Source organism: Nyctereutes procyonoides, unplaced genomic scaffold (genome assembly GCF_905146905.1).
Source record: "Nyctereutes procyonoides isolate TBG_1078 unplaced genomic scaffold, NYPRO_anot_genome, whole genome shotgun sequence".
NCBI lineage: Eukaryota > Metazoa > Chordata > Mammalia > Carnivora > Canidae > Nyctereutes > Nyctereutes procyonoides.
Genome location: NW_026575147.1, coordinates 20,325,008 through 20,344,075, shown reverse-complemented (window position 1 = coordinate 20,344,075; position 19,068 = coordinate 20,325,008). Strand labels below are relative to the sequence as shown.

General features: G+C 56.4%; 1 protein-coding gene across 7 annotated transcripts; it reads left to right on the top strand.

The window, feature by feature from the left end:
• Positions 1 to 1,233: 1,233 nt before the first annotated feature.
• SEMA6C (semaphorin 6C) lies at positions 1,234 to 13,980 on the top strand. Of its 7 annotated transcripts, none has more exons than XM_055312589.1 (19): positions 1,234 to 3,420; positions 5,107 to 5,278; positions 6,510 to 6,624; positions 6,922 to 6,985; positions 7,142 to 7,198; positions 7,485 to 7,586; positions 7,781 to 7,871; positions 8,080 to 8,199; positions 8,419 to 8,507; positions 8,828 to 9,045; positions 9,339 to 9,470; positions 9,746 to 9,898; positions 10,118 to 10,291; positions 10,555 to 10,701; positions 10,943 to 11,020; positions 11,153 to 11,208; positions 11,379 to 11,423; positions 11,783 to 11,878; positions 12,297 to 13,980. In XM_055312589.1, the coding sequence occupies exons 2-19, from the start codon at positions 5,161 to 5,163 to the stop codon at positions 13,334 to 13,336; spliced, it is 2,895 nt and encodes a 964-aa protein (XP_055168564.1). In that variant the 5' UTR covers positions 1,234 to 3,420; positions 5,107 to 5,160; the 3' UTR covers positions 13,337 to 13,980. The 7 variants fall into 7 exon arrangements, with proteins under 7 accessions (XP_055168564.1, XP_055168565.1, XP_055168567.1 ...); XM_055312590.1 differs by having other exon boundaries at positions 1,242 to 1,345; XM_055312592.1 differs by having other exon boundaries at positions 1,260 to 3,420; positions 12,378 to 13,980.
• Positions 13,981 to 19,068: the final 5,088 nt, after the last annotated feature.

The window sequence follows — 19,068 nt, the reverse complement described above, 5'->3', positions numbered from 1 at the left end:
CCACGCAGGAAAGAATCTCAGCAGGCAATACCAAGGTGGGAGCCAAGTAGAGCTGTCTGAAGTAATCTCATTCTCCCTCCCTGCTGACCTTCCCAGAATCAAAGGGTCTTTATGGAGAGTGGGGATGAAGAGGAGCAGTTTTGCTGTGAGAAGAAATGTCCAAGCCCTCTGAAGAAGGATGGAACAATGCTAATCCTGTATCTGGGGTCCAGTAAGGCTATGTGGGGTTGGGACAACTGGTCACTTTCCCTCTTTGGAGGCTCCATATTGCTCCTCTTTCAGTGTGATTCTCTGAGTCCGTTTGCCCCAATATCCACATCTCTCTTTTGGCTTGAGCCCCACTCACCTGTCCTCTTCCATCAACCAACAGCCTGACTGCCAGCCACCCTGGCTTCCTGGCTCCCTAGCTCCTGGCCTAGTGGCCCAAACCCATCCTGCTCTGACAGTAGGGGTGGGACGGGAGGAGATGATGGGGACAAGGGAAACCTCCTGGTGACGTCTTCCTTTCCTTTCCCAGGCCGCAAGCCCTCAAGTGCGTGCTAGGCCTCCCATTACTGGCGTCGTGATGAACATGAGGAGGAGGCGCGAGGGGAGAAATAAGAAGGTTGCGGTGAAAACAGTAGAGAGAAGGGCCAGGGGGTGGGGGGAGAATAGAGGTGGAAGGGGTAAGACTCCCAAAGCGGAAGCAGGATAGCCAAAGCCACTGGGGAGAAAGGGAGAGTCGCGAGGCTCTGACAGCCCAGCCCGGCCGAGGTCCCCGGGTTTCCCGTCTGTTTCTCCTTCCAGCTTCTCTTCCTCCCTCTCTTGTGAGAGTTCTCCCCAGGGCCTCTCCATTGCAAAGCATGTGATCCGCTCTGCCCGAGTCTCGGCGACGGTCCGCGGGTCTCTCCATCTCGCGCCTGGCTTGGGTCTCAGGCTCAGCCTCCCGGCTTGGCCCTCTCGGTGGGCGGTGCTCCCGACGCTCCGCCCCCGGGAAGGACTATTGCTGGAGAGGTGTTGGGAGGGCAGCGTCCAGCCGGCATCCGAGAGCCGGATTGGCTGCGGCGACCCGGAGGCGGGTCAGAGGCGGGGCCGGCCGGGAGGCGGGCGGGGCGGCTGGGGCCGGGCCCAGAGCCCCGGGCGGTCGCATTGTTTTCCTGCGCGGAGCCGCGGCGGGAGTGGGGGCTGCGACTTGGACCCTGGGCTCGCGCGACCCGACTGCGCCCGGGAGGTCGGATCCAAGCTCCATCCCAATCGGACGCTCGTCACATCCCGCCAGAGCCCCAATCACGGATTGCGAACTCGGCGCGGTGCGGGGCCGTTGCCCGCCCGCTGCGTTCTTGGTCTCGCTGACCCGGATCTCGGAGCAAGTACCCCGGAGCAGGGATGGGGTTGCAGGGAGGCGAGGAGGACCCGGGGTGCCGCAGACGGGGACAACCTTCCGAAGTGCGAGAGGGACCCGGGAGGGTGCCAGCCGCTCTGTGCCTGCCTGGCGGAGAGGGTCAGCGGAGTTGGGGTGCACGGAGGGAGGAGGGGACCGTAGCCGAGCCCCGTCAGTGCACTCTTGGGCGCACGGTCCGGGCGCCTCTTCCCAGCGGGTTTCTCCGAGTCGTGTCCTCTGGATTGGGGAGCGCGAAAGGCGATTATTTGAGGCGCGCATTGTACAGAGGGTGGAAAACCTGATCCCTTGACTCCCCAGAGGGAAACTAAGGTTCTGAGACCTGCGGAGAACTGGACCTTCTCGATGTCCCTGCAGGGTCGGGAAGGGGAACGCGTCGTTCCGGACTTTGGTGTGACGGCTGCACCTCTGTCCTTGTGCAAACAGGGGAGTCTGAGCACATCTCAGGGGGTTGGCTCTGGCAGAGAGTAGGGGAAAGCGCCCCTCACCTCCCCGAAGCAACAGTCCCCATAACCTTCTCCTTCCTTCACCCTACTCGCCCCGAGGCTTTGTTAAACCGAGGTCTCGGAAGGAGGAGAGCCTAGCAGGCGACTGCACCTTGAGCCCACGGACCCCGCTCAGCACTGGCCCCAGGCCTGCCGTCGTCGGTTCCCAGCCTCTGGCCCTGTTTCACTGGCCTCGGAGACCCGCCTCCGCTCCCCAGCCCCCGTTCCCACCCCCACTCTGTCTGCGCCTGCAGGCCCCTCCAGCCCCTCCTCCCGCTAACGTGGCTCTGGGACCCGGTCCCGGCCCAGACTCTGCTACCCGCCCCTCTCGGAGCCCCAGATCCAGTGAAGGGGAGACACGTCGAGCTCTGGCCCTGGGCCCACCTTATGCCAGGGTCTAGACACCTGGATTATCTTCGTTGGGGGTTGGGTGGGAGGGAGGGCAGGTTAGGAGCCAGGCGCTGAGAGGGTGGGAGAAATGTCTTGGAGAGGGAATGTGCCTTAAGCCTGTTCCTCGAGGATTCTCCGTGTGCTGCCTACCCCCTCACCTCTCCTCTGCTCCCCCAGAGGAAGGTGGACTGGGGCGGGCAACCAGCCTGAGAGCTTCCTGCTATTGTCCCTAGCCCAGGCTCCCCTTCTCCATCCCTTCCCCAGCACCCCCTAGACTCTGGTTATGACCCTGGCCACTCCCCAGAGGTGGCTGCAAGGGCTAGGAGGAGTGAGAAGGGCTGTTTCCTCTCCCAGCAAAGGGAGGACCTGGGAGGGGGAGAAAGCCGGCCAGGCCTCCCCCATTTGCTTCAGATAGGGGGTATTCTGCAGCTGGGATTGGTCCCAGGAGAGGGAGCCTTTCCCCAGGTCCTGGGTGGGATGGGGATTGCGTAGATGCTGTTCCTCTAAAAACAGATATGGGAAGCCCTCCTAAAGATCTATCATACTTAAGTCTAGGGGACCAATGCAAAGGCCAACCAAGTGTTTTCAGAGGCTGGACTAATCCAGTGTAAATTGGGGGTGGGGTGCAGTGACATTGGGTGGGAAGGAGGCAGGACCTGCTCTCTGGGAAGGAGGAAGGGGCTGGGGGTGCTGGCTATCAGAGCATTTTGCCTAGAAATGAAGAGCATGTAAATGAGATGCAAATTAGCCTCTATTGTCCCTAGCTAGGGCGCTTTTGCTAAGAAGACTGCTGGATTCTGAGGGTTTTAATGTGGGAGTGGTCATCATGCCCCATGGACTCTCAGGGTCAATCTTTCCCCCAAGAATGGTCCTGCCATTCCAGGAGTTTCTGGCTAGGGGCCAGCCCCAACCCCTGCCCTCACATCTTCAGGCATGAAGCGGCCAGCACATTTGTAATCAACCTCGATGTCAACCCCCCCACCACCACCACACATACACTCCCTCTTCCAGGGTAGCATGTCCCCTACCTTCTCCTGAATTTTCACAGTTACTTTTAAGGGATGTGGTAAAGAGGTGTAACTAAGCCTCTTCCCTCCTGTCCCTTCTTCCATCAGGTCAGAGGTCTCCTAGTTCCCTCAACCCCTCCCCCAGGAGTCACCACCCCAGGTAAGGAAAGGGCAGCAGCTCCTGAGGGCAGGAGATGGGAGCTGGCATGGCCTGGAAACAGGAAGAGGGTCTGGCTGTTCTCCCCACTTGCCAGAGACCAAAGTTGTTTCCTGGGTGAAGATAACCAGTTGCCCAGGGCAACTTGGAGGGGGAGGATAGGAGACAAGCTGTGTCCCTTTCTCTTCCCCTGGGAGCAACAGCATCTGGAAAAATGGTGGGGGGGCGGTTAGGGAGGCCTGGCCTTTCAGCACCAGGGGGTCGTTAGTTAGCTGACTGCTCGGCCCCTGGGGAGGGGGGTCATCATTAGGTGTTCCTACCCCTTCCCCTCCTCCAGCTCTCTGGGGACCCCATCTGACGTCAGCTTCCCCACCAGTGACGCTGGATTGGGGGTGGGGTACACTTGGCTCCTGGCCATAAGAGTGGAGTTGGGGAGATGGAATGGGCTGGGTCTGGAAGCCCAGGGTCACCTCTTTAGGGGACATGGCAGCATGAGCAACTAAGGACTGGTGAAGGAGAGCTGTCTGTTCACAGGAAGAAGGGATTCTCCCCCTTCTGGCCCAATCTCAGGAGGTCCTCAGCCCCTCACTTCAGTCTGAGGGGAGGGAGGGCAGGAGGCTGGAGTACACTCCCCACCAGGGTGCCACCCAGGGTCAGCATGAAGTTCAGTGCTGATTGGTGGGAAGGCAGGCTGGCTCAAGTCCCTTCTACCATATCCATCTTTTCCTGGACTTTGGGCTACCGTTGCCTGCCTGTCATTGAATTATTTATATTTCCATTCTGAGGCAGCCCGAAGAGGGAAGAAAGGGAAAGAGGGACATACGTGTTCAGCCATCTCTCCTCACCAGTAGAGCCAAGCCCAGCCCCAGCTCCTCACAGAGGGCAGTTCTGCTCTTCCTTGTCCAGTACATGCATGGGCTTCTTAGGAGCCAGGGAGGGCACAGGGGGCTAGAGAGGCTGGGAGGGGGCACAGTGGTCGGGCAGACAGCTGCAGCCAGAGCTAAATTTAGCCTCTGATCTGGCTTTGATGCAGATTCATTTTTGGCTAAGGCACCCCCCACACACACTCCCCTCAGGACCCAACTTCTCCCTAGCGATGGGAAGGTCCCTTGAAGCAAGAACTTAGACTAAGACTACGACTCCTAGGCTGCCCTCCACATACTCTGTTCTTCCCCGACCCTAGAGGGGGTGATGGCTTCCTCGCAGCCGCCTTTGCCTGGGCATTGCGCCTGCATGGCTCCCAGGGTGCCGCAGGGGTCTGTGAGGGAGGGGAAGGCAGACGTGGTGCCCTCTTCCTCCTCCCAGTGCCAAGGAGTCACTATTTATAATTTTAAGGCTTTAGTGTCTAATTATAACTGAGAAGGGGTTAGCAAGAGGGGGGCCAGGAGGTGTCACCTACTGAATGTCCCAGGCCCAGTCAGGAGAGGCTGAGTGAGAAGGCTGGAAGGGGAGCGGGTGTGTCCTGTCCTTACCTGGGGTCATGCCTGCAAGCCCCACACCAGCCAGTTTGGGCCAGTTGGAGAAAGGCCCTGAGTGACAGTGACAGCTGGCTGGGACCAGGCGGTGCCGGAGAAAGGATTGTCTCCCCCAGCCCATAGGGTCCTCTAGAGCTAGGTCAGGGGAGCAGCCTTCCACTGCCAAGGGTGAAGGGATTGGGCCCCTTCTACACTTTCCTCTGTCTCCTTTCAGGGCTGGCATATGGGTGAAGGGGCACCCCCTGGGGCCTGAGCTGCCCCGCACAGGATGCCCTGGGCCCCCCGCTTCATGCCCTGGTTGCTCCTGCTGCTGGTGCTCTCACTTCCTCACACCCAGACTGCCTTTCCCCAGGACCCCCTCCCTCTGCTGACCTCTGACCTGCAAGGTGAGTGCCTGGCTGCCCATTGTGTGAGCTCAGACTCCAGGCTCCTGCGGGGGAGGAGGTGAGATGCTGGGAGGGGGGGCACCTGGCAGAGGGGAGCCTTTGCTGACAGGTAGAGCCTCTTCATCACTGGGCCTCCACTCTGAGGCAGCACCTCAGTGCAGTCACCCGGTGGTTAAGAACACAGGCCCAGCCAGACCACATATATGCTGGTTTGAGTGCTGCCAAGCTGCTCGGTGGCTGCATAACCTCCGCTGAGTCCTTTTACCTTTCTTTGCCTCAGTTTCCTCATCTGCAAAATGGAGACAACAAATAGTACTCTGCCTCAGTAGAGTTATTTAGGGGACCGAGTGAGGTCACACACAAAAGTGCCGAGAACACTGTCTGGCACACAGTATGTGTTTGCTGTGTGTTTGCTATTATTATTGGTTACACAGTGAAGGCTTGGGGCTGCTTTGGTGGCTCCCAACACTCCCTCCCTCCCTCCCCGCCATTTGCACCACAGCTAAGCCCAGATCCCACTGTGAGGGAAACTGTAAACCCACTTTTTTCCGAGAAGAAAACTTTATCTACTTGCAGATTCCTGTTATTTATGTAGGATTTAGAGTCATTCTAACGTGCGCCAGATGCCTTGTGAGCACCATACAAATAGCATCTACCCCTGAACTCTGAGCTCCCTGTGAGTGCCGACGATTATGGTTTCCATAGTCAGGGGGGCAGATGCTGGAGCTGGTCAGAGGAGGGCATAAAGAGAGGGCTGGGAGAACCGCAGTCAGTGCTCCAGACAGGACAGCGTTCGCTGTGGGAACTGAAGGGGAGCCCTTGCCCTGCAGCCCTTCCAGGAAGGGACCATGTTCAGCTCTGGAGTCAGACAGTCTGGGTCTGAATCCTGGTGCCTGCCACTCCCAAGCTAAAGGAACCATGCAGATTCCTTAGTGGCTTGAAGCCACTGGCTCCTCATCTGTAAAATGGGGCCAATATTAGTACTTCCCTCCTCCAGTTGTATTCAATGAGGCAGTGTCTCTAAAGTGCTCACATAGTGGTTGGTGGCAGTGAAGTCCTCTGAGTCAGCAAGCGTTATTTTATAAATAGTTGTATCATCAGCTTACTGATACTTCATGCCCCCTCTCGCTCCTTCACGATGACCATGGCTGGGTTTCATCTGGTCGGAAAGGATATTGAGGGAGTGTGTGGTGTGTGGCTGGCCCTCAGCACCCAGCTTTTTGTGTTCCAGGCACTTCCCCATCATCCTGGTTCCGGGGCCTGGAGGATGATGCCGTGGTTGCAGAACTCGGGCTGGACTTTCAGAGATTCCTGACCTTGAACCGGACCCTGCTAGTGGCCGCCCGGTAAATTGATCATAGCACAGCTGTGGGGCCAACATGCATGTTCCTGGGCAGACATGGGACCTGCATGGCCACTGCGGCATCCTGCAGGGGACACATGCAAGTGTACAAGCCATAGTACAGTTGGACCTCAGCTTGGACCTGAGCACAAAAGTCCAGGCATGGAGTGAGGGGGAGGAGAGAAGGCAGGAGGCCTGCAGGGTTCATCTCTGAGCTGTTGAACCTGAGTGGGATGGGCACCGAGGAGTTCAGGTGCAGTGCCTGGGCCTGGCCCTGATCCTTCCTCACCTGTCCCTTCAGGGATCATGTTTTCTCCTTCGATCTTCAAGCCCAGGAAGAAGGGGAGGGGCTGGTGCCCAACAAGGTGAGGGGCGTGTAGGGGGGAGGTGCAGGCTTGGAGATAAGGCTGGGAAGGGTCTGGTGGGGGTCAGATGGGTGGGAGGAAGAATCCCAAAGGGGCCACAACGTGAGGGGGCGTTCTGGTTACCTCACGACGTTCCTCTTCTGCTTCTCCTTTCAGTACCTGACATGGCGGAGTCAGGACATGGAGAATTGCGCCGTGCGGGGGAAGCTGACGGTAAGCAGCAGGAGGAGAGCTCCCCAGCCCAGGCTCTGGCTGTGGGGTCCTCACCGTGCCCACTCCCACCCGCTCCAATCTCAGGCCACTGGGGCAATGTGCATGAGAGGGAGAGGGCAATCGTCACATAAGAGTTAGGCTCTGCCAGGCCCCTGGGCCTGCCCAAAGCGGCAGGGCAGTGACTAGTGCAATTGGGACTTGACCCCACATTGCTCTGACTGGCTCGAGGGAGGTAGCCTCGTTTCCAGGGACTCAGGGCGCTGACCTAGGGTTCTGCATCGTCCAGGACGAGTGCTACAACTACATCCGTGTTCTGGTTCCTTGGGACTCACGGACGCTTCTTGCCTGTGGCACCAACTCGTTCAGCCCTGTGTGCCGCAGCTATGGGGTAGGCAGGGGCGGGCAGTGGCGGGTTGGGGTGGCGGTGGGAAGAGAAGCCCGCATGGGGGGCATGACCCAGAGTGCTGAGGGCAGGGATCTGGAGGGGGTGAGGGGAAGAGGCAAGGGGATATGAAGGAGTAGGTTGCGGGGCCAGATTCCAAGACCCCAGGGGTTCCAAGGACCTGCTCCCTCTGCCTCCAGATAACGTCCCTGCAGCAGGAGGGTGAAGAGCTGAGTGGACAGGCTCGATGCCCCTTTGATGCCACCCAGTCCAATGTGGCCATCTTTGCAGGTGTGCACCCAGGCTAAGCATGTGAGAAGTGGGCCCACATCTGGAGGGGGCTCCCGCCCTAGCCTTTCTCCCCATCTGGTCTTTGCCCATTGAGGGCTGAGGTAGAGGTAGGGGGCAGGACCAGGCTGAGTGAGGTAGGGGTAAAGGAGGCCCAAGAAGAGCCAGACCCTTGGGCCCTCCCCTGATCCCACCCTACCCACCCCTCCAGAGGGCAGCCTTTACTCGGCCACAGCCTCGGATTTCCAGGCCAGTGATGCTGTGGTTTACAGAAGCCTTGGGCCTCAGCCCGCACTCCGTTCTGCCAAGTACGACTCCAAGTGGCTCAGAGGTCAGGGCGGGCCTGGGGGAGGGAGGATGCTCTTGGGGAGGAGGTGCAGGGGGAGGCCTGTAGCAGGAAGCCAGCAGGCAGGGGGGTGGTACCGTGTGTGTATGTGTGTGTGTGTGTGTGTGTGTGTGTGTGTGTGTGTGTGTGTGTGTGTAAGCAGTCAAGAGGCTGTATGGGGCCAGGAGTTTCTGAGCATACCATTCCCAGTCTCTCCCCTCTTAGAGCCATACTTTGTCCATGCCTTGGAGCACGGAGACCATGTCTACTTTTTCTTCCGAGAGGTCTCTGTCGAAGATGCTCGGCTGGGAAGGGTAAGGAGGTGGGCACCACAGGTGGGTAGCTAGAGGGTTCTGCTGGATCCTGAGCAGACAGAGTCAGAGGAGAGCACCTGGCCCTAATCACCAAGCAATCCCCTGGACTCTGAGCCCAACTTGAGGAGCCTCCAACTCTTTCCCCCCACATCCTGCTGTGTCCCTTGTCCCTGACCCAGTCTCCTCTACCACACACCATGCCCTTCTTTTGCAGTACCCCTAACATTTGTCTCTTGGGGCTCCAGCACTCCAGATTCCCACCCCCAGCCCCACCCCAGCCTGGGCCCTCACTGTTCTCAGTCTCTCCTCTCCTCCCCCAGGTGCAGTTCTCCCGAGTGGCCCGTGTGTGTAAGCGGGACATGGGTGGCTCGCCTCGGGCCTTGGACCGCCACTGGACATCCTTCCTGAAGCTGAGGCTCAACTGCTCTGTCCCTGGGGACTCTACCTTCTATTTTGATGTCTTACAGGCCTTAACTGGGCCTGTGGACTTTTATGGCCACCCTGCTCTCTTTGGGGTCTTCACTACCCAGACCAATAGGTTAGTACCAGACTAATGGATGTGGGCCACTCTGTCCCTTGTGCCACCAGCTTCCCAGCTTCCCTCTCAAAGCCTACCGATGCCCCTACAGTGAGGGGAGACTCTGATCAAAGCCATCAAAGCCGGTTTGCTGTTCTGCTCTCTTTCCTCCCAGCCTGGCCCCCAGGGGCTGCCTCACCCTCTCAGGCCCCACCCCCTAATGTGGTGCAGAAGGGTAGCTGCTGCGTCTCACCTGGGAGGAGCTGTGCTATTCCTTCCAACACCTAGCCTGCATCTTTTTCTGGCTCCTTCAGCATCCCTGGCTCTGCGGTCTGTGCCTTCTACCTGGATGATATTGAGCGTGGATTTGAGGGCAAGTTCAAGGAGCAAAGGAGTCTGGATGGGGCCTGGACACCTGTGTCTGAGGACAGGGTTCCCTCCCCCAGGTACCTAGGATGGGGCGGTTTGGGGAGGGGCAGCAGCAAGCAGTGTTCCCATACAAGACTATAAAGAGAGGGTCTATGGGATTATGGGGAGGGGGCTCAGTGGGTTGGTGTGGGACTGGAGACCTGCAAAGAAAGGGGAAGTAGCTGTATGAGTGTCTGTGTGAAGGGGAGAGCAGAGGTTACCAATCATGTTTGAGAGCAGTCAGCGGGCGCACAGAGCCTAACGGAGGCCCTGGCTCTCTGTCCTAATGCTGCCCCTTCTCACCACCTACCAGGCCAGGATCCTGTGCAGGAGTAGGTGTGGCTGCCTTGTTCCCCTCTTCTCGAGACCTCCCTGATGACGTTCTAACCTTCATCAAGGCTCACCCACTGCTGGACCCCGCTGTGCCACCTGCTACCCATCAGCCTCTGCTCACCCTCACCAGCAGGTATGCTGCTAAAAAAAACAACTACTGCCCAACCCCGATGCCCCAGCCACTCTCCTTCTTTGACCTCACAAGAGAAATTGTATTGGTGGGAGGAAGAAGCCAGGAAAGTGGAGGGAAAGAAGGCGGAAGGGCCCAGGAGCGGCCTCCATCCATGGGGCTGTCCTTGAAACACTCCAGCTCCCCCAGTCAGGTCACCCTGACAGAGGCCTATCCCTCCAGGGCCCTACTGACTCAGCTAGCCGTGGATGGTAGGGCCGGCCCCTACAGTAACACCACTGTCCTGTTCCTGGGCTCCAATGATGGGACAGTGCTGAAGGTGCTGCCCCCAGGGGGGCCCGCTGGGGGACGCGAGCCAGTCCTGTTGGAAGAGATCAATGCGTACAGCCCATCCAGGTGAGGCCTTGGTCTGGCAGAGCAGGAAGGGGGAGTGAGGAGGCAGGGGGATGTGGGGATGGGGTGGGAACTCCCAACATTGGCTTCTGCATGGCAGAAACCGTAGGGTAGAGTGGTTTGACAAGAAGCTAGATAGTGTGGTGGGGCAGCCCTAGGAGTTATGTTCTGTGCTGGTGCGCCTGCCAGCCTTCTGTTCTTTAACTGGACCAGGGAGAAAATAGCCTTACCTGCTCCATCTCTGATTCCTTCTGACCTCACCCCAGGTGCAATGGGAAGCGGGCAGCCCAAACGGCCCGGCGAGTCATAGGGTTGGAGCTGGACACCGAAGGTCACAGGCTCTTTGTGGCTTTTTCTGGCTGCATTATCTACCTCCCTCTCAGTCGCTGTGCCCAGCATGGGGCCTGTCGGAGGTGAGGGGGCTTGAGGGCAGACCTTCTCTTGGGGGAGGTTCCTTGGGGTAGGGGTGGCTGGGAAATGCCGGGGCAGTTGGGAGGGAGCATCCTCCAAGCTGACAGTACCTGGGGACTAGAAGCGGAATGGGCTAGGTAGGGTGGGAATGGGCTCAGGACCTCATGGAGGCCAGGGGGAGAGGAGGGGAGTGGGCAGGGGTGTGATGTGAATGGAGAGCCTCAGGTGACTCCATTTCCCCAGGAGCTGTCTGGCTTCTCAGGACCCCTACTGTGGATGGCATAGCTCCAGAGGCTGTGTGGATATCAGGGGACCTGGTGGGTGAGTGAGGGGCCCCCAGATCTGCCGAGGAGAAAGTTCTGTCCGCACCATTAGGAGAGGAGGCTGAGGGCCAGGGTGGGGGCTGGGGGCAAGATGTGTAACTGCACTAAGCCACCTCTGTTTCCCTCCTAGGAATGATATGGATCCAGCTGGGACCCAGGAATCCCTGGAACACAGTGACTGTGAAGGTAAACAGAAAGGGCAGAGGCCGCCGTGGCCACAGTTGCACATGGCTCTGATGGCTGGCAGCTCCCATCCCAGGCATGGGATTCTGTACCTTGTGGCATAGTCGCCCACTTCGGTTCCCCGTGAATCTCCTCCTGCCCCCATCTTCACCCTCTGTCTCCCTTCTTCATAGATGGAGCTACGGGGAGTCACTCTGGCACAGGGGATTCTGCTTATGGTGAGTCTGCCTATCCCCGCATCATCTTCTCTTGCTCAGCCCACACTCACCCAGCCTGTGCTCCAGCGCAGCGGACCAGCACCCCACACACCGAGTCTCAGAACAGGGTTAGCATCCTCCAGATACCTAGCATAGAGCTTGGTGCTGGGCACACACTAGGGTGCTTAATAAATAGTGTTTTAAAAAAAAATACATGAAAGAATGTCCTGCATGGTGAGCCTTCCCCATGCCCAGAGGAGAGTAGAGGCTGAAGTTCCAGAACTTTCGGTTTCAAAACAGGGATGGGGAGGACCCACCGATCAGGTGTCAGAGGTGGAAAACAGAAGCCTCAATGGCTCTGACCTGGTCTCTGTCACCAGTGCTTCTGGGTCCTGGCCCTTCCCCTGAGACCCCCAGCCCCCCAAGTGATGCCCACCCCCGGCCCCAGTTTTCCACTCTTGGAGCTCACACTCAGGGTAAGGGGCTGGCTGGGAGGGACAGGAGTGATGTGTGGGGCTGCTGATTGAAGAATTCTAAGCCCCTCACTGACAGCCTTTGGTGCTCACTAATGCGCGTTTGGAGCCTCCCCTCCCTAGAGCTGGGCATCTCAGACTTACCCCCTTCTGCATGGGCAGAGTTTGGCACTCGCTCTTGGCATGGCTACAGGGGCCAGCGCTGGGACCAGGACTCCCCAGGCCCAAGCTCTAGCCTGTGTGAGGTCTAGTGTGATGGCCTGTGTGCACTGAGGGGGTCAGGGGAGGTCATGCTGAGGACGGTCAGCCAGTCAGCCCGTGTTGGAGTGAAGCTGAGCGGCAGCAGGAGCGAGGTGAAACTCCAACTCGCCCTCCCAGGCCCACCTACCTGGGCTGAGCCTCCCTCCTCCCTCTCGGTCAGCAGGCGTGCGCCGGGACCTCCCCCCAGCCTCAGCCTCCCTCTCCGTCCCCATCCCACTCCTCCTGGCCTGTGCTGCTGCAGCCTTCGCCCTGGGCGCCTCGGTCTCTGGCCTCCTGGTCTCCTGCGCTTGCCGCCGAGCCCACAGACATCGGAGCAAGGACGTGGAGACTCCGGGGCTCCCGCGCCCCCTCTCCCTTCGCAGCTTGGCCCGGCTGCACGGTGCGGGCGCAGAGCCTCCGCCGTCCAAGGACGGGGACGGGGCGCAGACACCGCAGCTCTACACCACCTTTCTGCCTCCCCCTGACGGCGTGGCCCCGCCGGAGCTGGCCTGCCTGCCCACGCCCGAGTCCACGCCGGAGCTGCCGGTCAAGCGCCTGCGCCACGCCGGGAGCCCCTGGGAGTGGAACCAGAACGGGAACAATGCCAAAGAGGCCCCGGGCCGCGCGCGGGGCGGGAACGCGGGGGGCGGCCCCGCGCCGCGCGTGCTGGTGAGGCCGCCGCCGCCCGGCTGTCCCGGGCAGGCCGTGGAAGTCACCACGCTGGAGGAACTGCTGCGCTATCTGCACGGGCCGCAGCCGCCCAGGAAGGCGGCCGAGCCCCCGGCCATGGCGGCCCTGACCTCGCGGGCGCTCCCGTCCGCCCCCGCCCCGGTCCTGTTTGCTGGCTCCAGCCTCCTCCCGCGGGAGTGCGGGCCGCCGCTGAGGCTGGACGTGCCCCCCGAAGGCCAGTGCACCGCCCCCTCCGCCCGGCCCGCGCTGTCCGCCCCGGCGCCCCGCCTGGGGGTCGGGAGCAGCCGGAGGATGCCCTTCCCCACGCACCGCTCCCCGCCAGCCCTGCTCACCCGGGTCCCCTCGGGGGGGCCCTCCAGGTACTGCGGGGGCCCCGGGAGACATCTCCTGTATCTGGGCCGGCCGGAGGGCCACCGGGGCCGCGCCCTGAAGAGGGTGGACGTGGAGAAGCCCCCGCCGCCCCCGAAGCCTGCCCCGGCCGCGTCCCCCTCTCCGCAGGCCGTGCCCAGCGGCAGCCGTCTTCACGTCTAAGGGGAGCCGGCGCGTGAGGCCCGAGCCCACAAGGGACAGGAGCGTGTCCCCTCCGTGCCCCACACGCCAGCCTTCCCCGACTCCGCGAGCCCCCGGGGGCCCGGCCCGCCTCGGGTTTATTTATTGACTGTCTTTCCCCCTGTCCTCCAGAGAGGAGTGGGAGGTGAGAAGCTCGCCCCTTCAGTGAGCCAGCTTTTCGGGGGGAACTGGCGCCCTCCCACTCCCCTCTCCCTCAGCCGAGCTGCCTTAACTCGCCTCTGGGCTCCCTGCACAGACTGGGCCGCGGGCGGGCCGCAGGGCGGACGGACAGACGAACGGGGCCGGGGCCGCGCGGTGTGGAGCCCTCGGGCCTCCCGAGACACGCCTCCTCCTACTGTGTAGGAGCCTCGGCCTCCAGTACTGCTGTGTCCCCGAGCCGTGCCTAAGTGTCCTGGAGTGGAGGGGGCCGGTCCCAAGGAATGGGGATGGCCGCGGTCCTTCCGGGGTTCATCAGGAAAGGTTTCCTGAAGGAGGCAAACAAAGAAATGGTGTGTGGAGATGAGCCGGGGCCCCGGAGACCCACGGCACCACCGAAGTGGTGGGGAGGGCGCTGGAGCACGTTTCTGCACCGAGGACGTTTTCGTAGCCTGTTCCATGGGGGTGGGGGGAGGGCATTCTTTGAGAAATAAAATTAAGCTGCAGCGCGAGTGACTTAAGTTTCACAACAGGAAATCTTGTCCTAAAGAATCTGGAGAGTGGGGGTCGCATGGTAGGGGGGCTGCAAAGGACTCGGCCCCACCGGAGGTAGGGGCTCCCGGGGGCAGCTCCAGAGGGCGCACTTGGTTCCCCTCGCAGGACCCCGAGGCGGGGCGGCGCGTGTTTCCTCGCGCGCATGCGCGACCTCTCCCCTCAGTCTGGCTGCGCTCCAGCGCAGCGCCAGGAGGCTCAGGCCGTGGGGCCGGTCCGTCGTTCCTCCGGCCGCGGCTGGCCGAAGCCAAAGAAACCTGTTATCCCAAGGACCAATGGGGGGGGGGGGGGCACAACCAGCCGCCTCGTCCACTACCTCGGGCTTAAGGACACTTAAAGCCTCGCGCAGGCAGTGGCCGGCTTTTGCGGGTTTATAACTCCGGGTTTCCTCCGGTGCGGGGCTGGAGAGTATCCGCTCAGTTGGAACCCGCGGCCGCCGTCCCGCTGGCGCCGCCTGCAGGCCGGCCCGAGCCCTGCAGCGAAGGAAGCCTTGGCGGCCCCTTCCCGGATCGCCACCGAACTGCCTCGGCCTGGAAACGGCCGGCCGAGAACAATTTGATGAGGAACCGAGATTTGTTTCTAGCTCTGCCCTTTAGTACCTGTAATCCTGACCACTCAGAACTTGGCCCTAAGCCTCAGTTTCCTCATCTGAAAAACAGGGTGGTTTGAGAGGCTCAAGTAATTAAAATGTATGTAGAAATGCTCTTAAAGGAAAGCATGGTACCTTGTGAGATGTCGATTCCTCCAAACCTTAGACGTCCTACCTCTGCGATCTTCTACTAAGCAATCTTTTGTATTCTTACAATCTTCATTTGAAGATTTTACCAATATTTTTTTCAAATCGCCCTCTACACTTTCCTCACACCTTGTTCTGCCAGATTTGTTCCCCAGTCTGCCCTCTGCCTGGAGCTTGTTTCCCCAGATGGGAGAGGTCGTTTAGGTCTCAGTTTTCCGCTCTTTGGATGTCTTACTTATACCAAGATGCTTTATTTTATTTTATTTTTTTTTTTTTTTACCAAGATGCTTTAAAAACCATTTCTAGTTTCCTAGATGATGAAGGAGAGCAAGAAAGTTGTGGAGCGACTTTCCAATCACTTGACTTCATTATCCTCTTCAAACCAAGGTGTGAAAGCCAGGACAAAGAAAAATGTTAGGGCTGCAACCTTTCTCAGCCTTCTGAGGGACAAGTCTCACAAATACTTCAGTTCTTGAGGTGGTCACAACAAAGGGGTAAATGATCTTTAGGTTTATTTATTTAAGATTTTATTTATTCATGAGACACAGGCAGAGGGAGAAGCAGGCTCCCTGCAGGGAGCCCAATGCAGGACCTGCTCCCAGGACCCGGGGGATCATGACCTGAGTCAAAAGCAGACAATCAACCACTGAGCCGCCCAGGTCTCCCTGATCTTTAGGTTTAAATACAGACTCCGAAGAGAAGTTAATCCTGTGACTCTATTCAGGCAACAACAATTTACAGGTTTAAAAGTCCCGGCTTCATTTTAATCAGGAAAGGTGTTCATTTACAAAGTATGGTGACTTCTCTAGCCAAAAGGACCTAAGCTGGACTCTCAGAATCTTTGCAGGTCCAGTGAAAATTATGTTGCAGTGTGAGCAACAGTTCTTGGACTCTGCCACTTAATAGTTTTGTGTGTGACCTTGACAAATTCAATTAACCTCTCTCAAATTCTTTTTTTTTTTTTTTTTTAATTTATGATAGTCACAGAGAGAGAGAGAGGCAGAGACACAGGCAGAGGGAGAAGCAGGCTCCATGCACCGGGAGCCCGACGTGGGATTCGATCCCAGGTCTCCAGGATCGCGCCCTGGGCCAAAGGCAGGCGCTAAACCACTGCGCCACCCAGGGATCCTCTCAAATTCTTTTGTAAAGCCCGGATATGTGCCAATAGGAGGTTATAAAGCAACATGTATATATACACAGGTTTAAATTAAGTGCTTTGTGGGAAAAGGTTATTTGCCCAAAATAAGTAAACTACTACAAAGTATGAAATTTATTATATTCATGAAATACCTCATCCTGACAGAGAGTAGTGAATAACAAACTAAGGAAATGAATTCAAAGAAATTACTATTACTGACAACAGAGAGATAAACATGACCCCTTAATTTCAGGATACTTAAATACTTAAGGATACTGTTGATACTCTTTTTTCTAAATTAGGATATTAGTTCAAACTTTGTCTCAGAAAAACCAGCATGTGCCAACAAGAGGATAAAGTCATCACCCTGAGGGATTTCTAAGCTGATTTTTCAGAGGCATCTTGGGAGGTTATGGAGAAACCAGGGCCCCAGTAGGCAGAGTCCATCAGCTTATATAAGACTTTGGGGATCTGAAACAAGAAGGTTCCACAGTCACAAAGCTTGAAAAGCTGTTTAGCATCCTGGGTTCTTTGGGAGCTAAGTCACAGGGGCCTGAGCTATTATTGTCTCTCAGATTTATGTCTCCTTGATGCCTCTAACCCACACTTGGGAACCACACAGGTATGAGTCACTTTCTGCTACTTAACCCAGCAGTTAACCTTCAGATATGTTGACTCGTAAGAATTTAAGGTTACATATATGAGAGTAAGTTTGAAGTACATGGATAAAACAGGAATGCTATGAATCCAAAAGATTGCCTACCTTTATCACATGTATTAGGGTCCCAATAGGAAATAGACAACATGGTCAAAATAATGAAGGGGTGATTTTAAAAAGCGTAGGCAAAGGATAGGTCAGTAACTGGAGGATAGTAAGAGCCTTAGGCCTGAAAAAACAAAGGGAAATAGTGGTTATTTAGAACTGGAAGGAGAGGCTGTGTTGAGAGGAGGTGACTTTTAATCAAAGGATACAGGTAGGGGATGCCTGGGTGGCTCATTGGTTAAGTGTCTCCCTCCACTCAGAGCATGATCCTGAAGTCCCTGGATCAAGTCCCACATCAGCTCCATGCATGGAGCCTGCTTCTCCCTCTGCTTATGTATCTGCCTCTCTCTGTCCATAATGAATAAATAAAATCTTTTTAAAAAATTAAAGAATATAGGTAGGCCCTGGGGACTCCAAAAAATGGTACCCGGGAAATCCATATAGTGATTTTTTTCTCTCCCTCCAGTCTCTGCCAGAGCTCCCTATTGGCTGAATCTAAGTGTAAGCCAAAGTGCAGGGAGCCCATTGATGAAATTCATGCAGGTTAGCTCCCAGGAGAGAGAAAAAGACATAGAGGGAGGAGAGATTAATCTGGAAGGAAAGACAGAAGCTATCCAGCATACCTAGAGCTGAAGACTGCATCCATTCTCTGCAAGAGAGTTTATCTTGACTCTCCTTGCTCAAGTATTGCTGGCCAGCAACTTTGTAGAGATGTCTCCTGTATTAGTTTTGGAGCAAAACTGACTGAGCAGTTTATAAAAAAAAGCTGCTTGAAGTTACGTCACCCCAGTTTCTTAACTATCTGCCCAAAATCAAGTAAGGTCATATTCTGATTAAAGGACAAACTACAGTAGAAAAAACACCAATAACTATGTAGAAACTGTAGTTTTAGAAAGAACAATTTTTTTTTTAACCTGAGGGACTTCACAACCTTTTTTTTTTTAATTTATAGTCTGAAGATAATACATACTTTGCAAGATAGGTATGTTTGTGTATATGTGAAATGCCTAGCTCAGTGCCAGACATGTAACAACACTTTAATGCATATAGGGCACCTGGCTGGCTCAATCAGTAGAGCATGTGACTTGATCTCAGGTCATGAGTTCAAGTCCCAGATTGGGTGAAAAGCTTACTTTTTTAAAAAATTTTATTTATTTATTCATGAGAGAGGAACAGGGCGGGGGGGGCAGAGACACAGGCAGAGGGGGAAGCAGGCTCCATGCAGGGAACCCAATGTGGGACTCGATCCCGGGTCTCCGGGATCACACCCTGGGTTGAAGGTGGCACTAAACTGCTGAGCCACCCGGCCTGCCCGGGTGAAGAGCTTACTTAAAAAAAAACAACACACTTTTAACACATAGAACCTACTATGATTATTTATAATATTGGCCTCTTAAACATCACTTTCCTTTATAGTAAGAACTTTCTTAAACTTTAGGACTGGTTATGGAAGTAAGAGTGCAGCCCCACACCTTGCTCAGGGGTCCTTTAGAGTCTTTTTTCTTTCTTTCTTTTTTTTTTTTTTAAAGTTTTGTAGGTTTTTTTTTTAATTTTTGTTTATTTATGATAGTCACACAGAATGAGAGAGAGAGGCAGAGACACAGGCAGAGGGAGAAGCAGGCTCCATGCACCGGGAGCCCGACGTGGGACTCCATCCGGGGTCTCCAGGATCGTGCCCCGGGCCAAAGGCAGGCGCTAAACCGCTGCGCCACCCAGGGATCCCTAGAGTCTTTTTTCTTAAAAAATTTTAAACACGTATTTAAATTGCTTACTGGACATTACTATTAATTTCCCAGTTACCTACTTTCATTTTCTTAAAGGTGTCCCTTATAGCCTTAAGAAGCTTACTCTGTTATCTATCAGATACCTTACACAATCTGTACACAGGTGTGTGGTTATCACTAAATTGCTCCCACTTCAACCTTCTCTTGCATTTTCTACCTACAGATCGCGGAGTAAAGGGCTCATTTTCACAGAGGCAATCTTAGGAAAGTTGCCCTAATTCATGTTTCTTTCCCATCCTTTAATAATATTACCTTTCGGGCAGCCTGGGTGGCTCAGAGGTTTAGCGCCACCTTCAGCCCAGGGCCTGATCCTGGAGACCCAGCATCGAGTCCTGCATCAGGCTCCCTGCCTGGAGCCTGCTTCTCCCTCTGCCTGTGTCTCTGCCTCTCTCTCTCTCTCTCTCTCTCTCTCTCTCTCTCTCTCTCTGTGTCTCTCATGAATAAATAAAATCTTAAAAAAAAAAGAATATTATCTTTCAGGGGCGCCTGGATGGCTCAGTTAAGCACTGCCTTTGGCTCAGCTCATGATTCTGGGGCCTTGGATGACCCTCATTGAGGCCCACATTGGGCTCCCTGCTCAGGAGG